Source organism: Oncorhynchus keta, chromosome 2 (assembly GCF_023373465.1).
Source record: "Oncorhynchus keta strain PuntledgeMale-10-30-2019 chromosome 2, Oket_V2, whole genome shotgun sequence".
In the NCBI taxonomy this organism is placed as follows: domain Eukaryota; kingdom Metazoa; phylum Chordata; class Actinopteri; order Salmoniformes; family Salmonidae; genus Oncorhynchus; species Oncorhynchus keta.
This window is the reverse complement of record NC_068422.1, coordinates 73,515,565-73,521,051: the sequence shown is the minus strand read 5'-3', so window position 1 is coordinate 73,521,051 and position 5,487 is coordinate 73,515,565. Positions and strand designations below refer to the sequence as shown.

The 5,487-nt window shown below is 50.0% G+C and overlaps 1 protein-coding gene across 1 annotated transcript; it reads left to right on the top strand.

Annotated features, from left to right (window-relative positions):
* Nucleotides 1-2,726: 2,726 nt before the first annotated feature.
* Nucleotides 2,727-4,598, top strand: LOC127909395 (uncharacterized). The gene has a single exon (XM_052470580.1). It carries the CDS (start codon nt 2,727-2,729, stop codon nt 4,596-4,598), a length of 1,872 nt encoding a protein of 623 aa, XP_052326540.1.
* The last annotated feature ends 889 nt before the right edge of the window (nt 4,599-5,487 follow it).

The window sequence follows — 5,487 nt, the reverse complement described above, 5'->3', positions numbered from 1 at the left end:
TATTCCTGGCATATGTCTATTCCTGGCATATGTCTACTCCTGGCATATGTCTATTCCTGGCATATGTCTATTCCTGGCATATGTCTATTCCTGGCATATGTCTATTCCTGGCATATGTCTATTCCTGGCATATGTCTATTCCTGGCATATGTCTATTCCTGGCATATGTCTATTCCTGGCATATGTCTATTCCTGGCATATGTCTATTCCTGGCATATGTCTATTCCTGGCATATGTCTATTCCTGGCATATGTCTATTCCTGGCATATGTCTATTCCTGGCATATGTCTATTCCTGGCATATGTCTATTCCTGGCATATGTCTATTCCTGGCATATGTCTATTCCTGGCATATGTCTATTCCTGGCATATGTCTATTCCTGGCATATGTCTATTCCTGGCATATGTCTATTCCTGGCATATGTCTATTCCTGGCATATGTCTATTCCTGGCATATGTCTATTCCTGGCATATGTCTATTCCTGGCATATGTCTATTCCTGGCATATGTCTATTCCTGGCATATGTCTATTCCTGGCATATGTCTATTCCTGGCATATGTCTATTCCTGGCATATGTCTATTCCTGGCATATGTCTATTCCTGGCATATGTCTATTCCTGGCATATGTCTATTCCTGGCATATGTCTATTCCTGGCATATGTCTACTCCTGGCATATGTCTATTCCTGGCATATGTCTATTCCTGGCATATGTCTATTCCTGGCATATGTCTATTCCTGGCATATGTCTATTCCTGGCATATGTCTATTCCTGGCATATGTCTATTCCTGGCATATGTCTATTCCTGGCATATGTCTATTCCTGGCATATGTCTATTCCTGGCATATGTCTATTCCTGGCATATGTCTATTCCTGGCATATGTCTATTCCTGGCCATATGATCTCATAAGAAGGACAATAATGGTTGTAGTCACTGTTATCATGGTTGTCTCTCTCGAGCACTGTAACACATGTCATAATCTTTATGTTAAATCGTATCTGTTTCTGATAGATACATCACATAACTTTTAAGGACTTTCAATATGTGGTGCTCTGTCCGTCCAAACATCCAACCATCCATCAATTCATTATTTAATTCATTGTTTCATTTATTTACCCTTCCATCCATCCATCCATCCATCCATCCATCCATCCATCCATCCATCCATCCATCCTTCCATTCATCCATCCTGAGCTCCTCTATATGTGAAGATAGATAGTCTTTTAGTGAAAGACAATAATTCCTCCCTGGGTAGACAGAGGAACAGTGTCAGGCTGCTCTTAATGCTCAGGGAGAAAGCACACCTGCATGTCTGACTCTGTGCTGTGGCACTGCCCCGCATCCATCTGCACTTAGCCGTAGCCTCCTCCTTCATTAGCCAATGGCACCTTTAGCTTATGGCCGGGGCAGCGGCAATGTCTATATCATAATGAAATTTATGAAGAAGAGCCACTTGGTATGCTAGCTATGTGGCAGCTAGGTCCCCGCGCTCAGAGAAACCCACACGCTCTCTTTTATAGATTGTATAATGACTTGCATGAAAATGGTTTCACACTAACATAAATCAAATGTCAAAATACAACCGGAGCAAGACAATTCCCATGGCGTGCATACACACACGTAGAAACACAAATACCTGTACATGGGCACACGCACACGCACACACACACACACACACACACACACACACACACACACACACACACACACACACACACACACACACACACACACACACACACACACACACACACACACACACACAAGCCAGCCATTCAGAGAGCTCACAGCCCCTGCTTATGCAGATCCATGTAGTACTTAATAGCATACATAATAATTTATTAAGAAATGTTAAATATTCATCAATATTAAATTAATCATTTATAGCAGATCTTTAAATTAAAGGGTGTCCTTGAAGTTGCAGATGTGAGGAGTGTCTTCTGCACAGAGGCAATCCCCCGCGGACATTTTATATCTCTGATGTACAACACTGCTATTGTTTAATGAGTATCCCACTTTGATACATCCAGCCTTTTAAAGAAAGGGAAGGGAAACACACACATGCACAGAACAAATGTCACAGTAAAAGTCATTCATCGCTAGTGCAATAATTAACATAATCACAGTGCGTGAAAACACACTGTTTTAAAGATACAGTGTGTATCGGTCTGAAATCAGAAAGAGAGAAAGAAGAAGGAGGAAGTCAACTTCCAAATGGTAGTATGCTCCCTACTCCTGATCTTTCTTCCTCCTCCCCTTCTCACCCCTCTACCTTCCTCTACCTCCCTTTCATTATACCCCCTCACTTCTTTCTCGTTCTCTCTCTCTCTCGCTCTCTCTCTCGCGCTCTCTCTCTCTCTCTCAAGGTTACTGCTGATTCTCATATCCTGCTTGTTTTCATGAAACCGAGTTGACCCGATGAATGGCCATCCCCGTCCTATCTGTGCCGGACAAGCATTGGAGTCATACATGTATTTGCAGCAGCAAAGAATTGAATCCACTTACAATAGTCAGACAAGTCTTAAATCAAAGTTAGAGTACCATTAGTAAATACAGTATAACCGCTGTGTGTTGAAGAAACCTCTGCCCTATGCAGTGTCCATGGAGTCATGAAAGCATGAGAACATATGTGTCCATACAGTATCTTTCGGGGATGTGGAGCTCTGCCAGGGCACACCGGCTGGTGAGACCTCATGTGACACACGGTTACACAGCAGCCTAGCGTCATGTCACACCTGTCCTCACTCCTAACCACAACCTGCCATGCAACAGGTCACCTGGGCCCTCTCCTTCCACACCTGTCCCCACGCGTTAACCACAACCTACCATGCACCAGGTCACCTGGGCCCTCTCCTTCCACACCTGCCCCCACCTCACCCACCCACAAGTACACCTGGACCCTCTCCTTCCACACCTGCCCCCACCTCACCGCCCTCACCCACCCACAGGTACACCTGGGCCCTCTCCTTCCACACCTGCCCCCACCTCACCGCCCTCACCAACCCACAGGTACACCTGGGCCCTCTCCTTCCACACCTGCCCCCACCTCACCGCCCTCACCCACCCACAGGTACACCTGGACCCTCTCCTTCCACACCTCACCGCTCTTACCCACCCACAGGTACACCTGGGCCCTCTCCTTCCACACCTGCCCCCACCTCACCGCCCTCACCCACCCACAGGTACACCTGGACCCTCTCCTTCCACACCCGCCCCCACCTCACCGCCCTCACCCACCCACAGGTACACCTGGACCCTCTCCTTCCACACCTCACCGCCCTCACCCACCCACAGGTACACCTGGGCCCTCTCCTTCCACACCTGCCCCCACCTCACCGCCCTCACCCACCCACAGGTACACCTGGACCCTCTCCTTCCACACCTGCCCCATCCTCACCGCCCTCACCCACCCACAGGTACAACTGGACCCTCTCCTTCCACACCTGCCCCCACCTCACCGCCCTCACCCACCCACAGGTACACCTGGACCCTCTCCTTCCACACCTGCCCCCACCTCACCCACCCACAAGTACACCTGGGCCTCCTCCTTCCACACCTGCCCCCACCTCACCGCCCTCACCCACCCACAGGTACACCTGGACCCTCTCCTTCCACACCTGCCCCCACCTCACCGCCCTCACCCACCCACAGGTACACCTGGACCCTCTCCTTCCACACCTCACCGCCCTCACCCACCCACAGGTACACCTGGGCCCTCTCCTTCCACACCTGCCCCCACCTCACCGCCCTCACCCACCCACAGGTACACCTGGACCCTCTCCTTCCACACCTGCCCCCACCTCACCCACCCACAGGAACACCTTGGCCCCTCCTTCCACACCTGCCCCATCCTCACCGCCCTCACCCACCCACAGGTACACCTGGGCCCTCTCCTTCCACACCTGCCCCCACCTCACCGCCCTCACCCACCCACAGGTACACCTGCCCCCACCTCACCGCCCTCACCCACCCACAGGTACACCTGCCCCCACCTCACCCACCCACAGGTACACCTGCCCCCACCTCACCCACCCACAGGTACACCTTCCCCCACCTCACCGCCCTCACCCACCCACAGGTACACCTGTCCCCACCTCACCGCCCTCACCCATCCACAGGTACACCTGCCCCCACCTCACCGCCCTCACCCACCCACAGGTACACCTGTCCCCACCTCACCGCCCTCTCCCACCCACAGGTACACCTGTCCCCACCTCACCGCCCTCACCCACCCACAGGTACACCTGTCCCCACCTCACCGCCCTCACCCATCCACAGGTACACCTGCCCCCACCTCACCGCCCTCACCCCCCACAGTCCCCACCTCACCGCCCTCACCCACCCACAGGTACACCACACCTGTCCCCACCTCACCGCCCTCACCCACCCACAGGTACACCTGTCCCCACCTCACCGCCCTCACCCACCCACAGGTACACCTGTCCCTACCTCACCGCCCTCACTCACCCACAGGTACACCTGTCCCCACCTCACCGCCCTCACCCACCCACAGGTACACCTGTCCCCACCTCACCGCCCTCACTCACCCACAGGTACACCTGGACCCCCTCTATAGGCGCAGCAAGGTTAGAACATAGAGATGAGCCCTAATGTTGAGGAGGCACGTGTAGAACTGTCTTTCCGTACACACAAAGATATTCCCCCATTTCCAGTGGTGTAAAGTACTTCAGTAAAAATGCTTTGAAGTACTACTTAAGTTGTTTTTTGACGAGGAGGAGTAGGAGGAAGGATCGGAGGACCAATGCGCAGCGTGGTACGTGTTCATATTGCTTACTTTTAATAGAACACTGAAAAGTACAAAATAACAACGTGAATAAACTACACAAACGAAACAGTCCCGTGTGGAACAAACATTGACACGGAAAATAATCACCCACAACTCAAAAGTGAAACCAGGCTACCTAAATATGGTTCTCAATCAGGGACAACGATTGACAGCTGCCTCTGATTGAGAACCATACCAGGCCAAACACAGAAATCCCAAAACATAGAAAAAGGAACATAGACAACCCACCCAACTCACGCCCTGACCATACTAAAACAAAGACACAACAACAGAACGAAGTTCAGAACGTGACAAGGACAAGAAGAATGGTCCCATTCATACACTTATCTGGAGAACATCCCTGGTCATCCCTACTGCCTCTAATCTGGTGGACTCACTAAACACAAACACTTCATTTGTAAATTAAGTGTTGGAGTGTGCCCCTGGCTATCCATAAATGAAAAACAAGACTATCGTGCCATCTTAATATAAGGACTTTGAAAGCATTTCTACTTTTGATACTTAAGTATATTTTAGCAATTACATTTACTTTTGATACTTAAGTACATTTAAAACCAAATACTATTAGACTTTTACTCAAGTTGTATTTTACTGGGTGACTCTCACTTTTACTTGAGTCACTTTTACTTGAGTCACTTTTACTCCAGAACTGCCCATTACACTTCTTCTTTCTCAGTAAC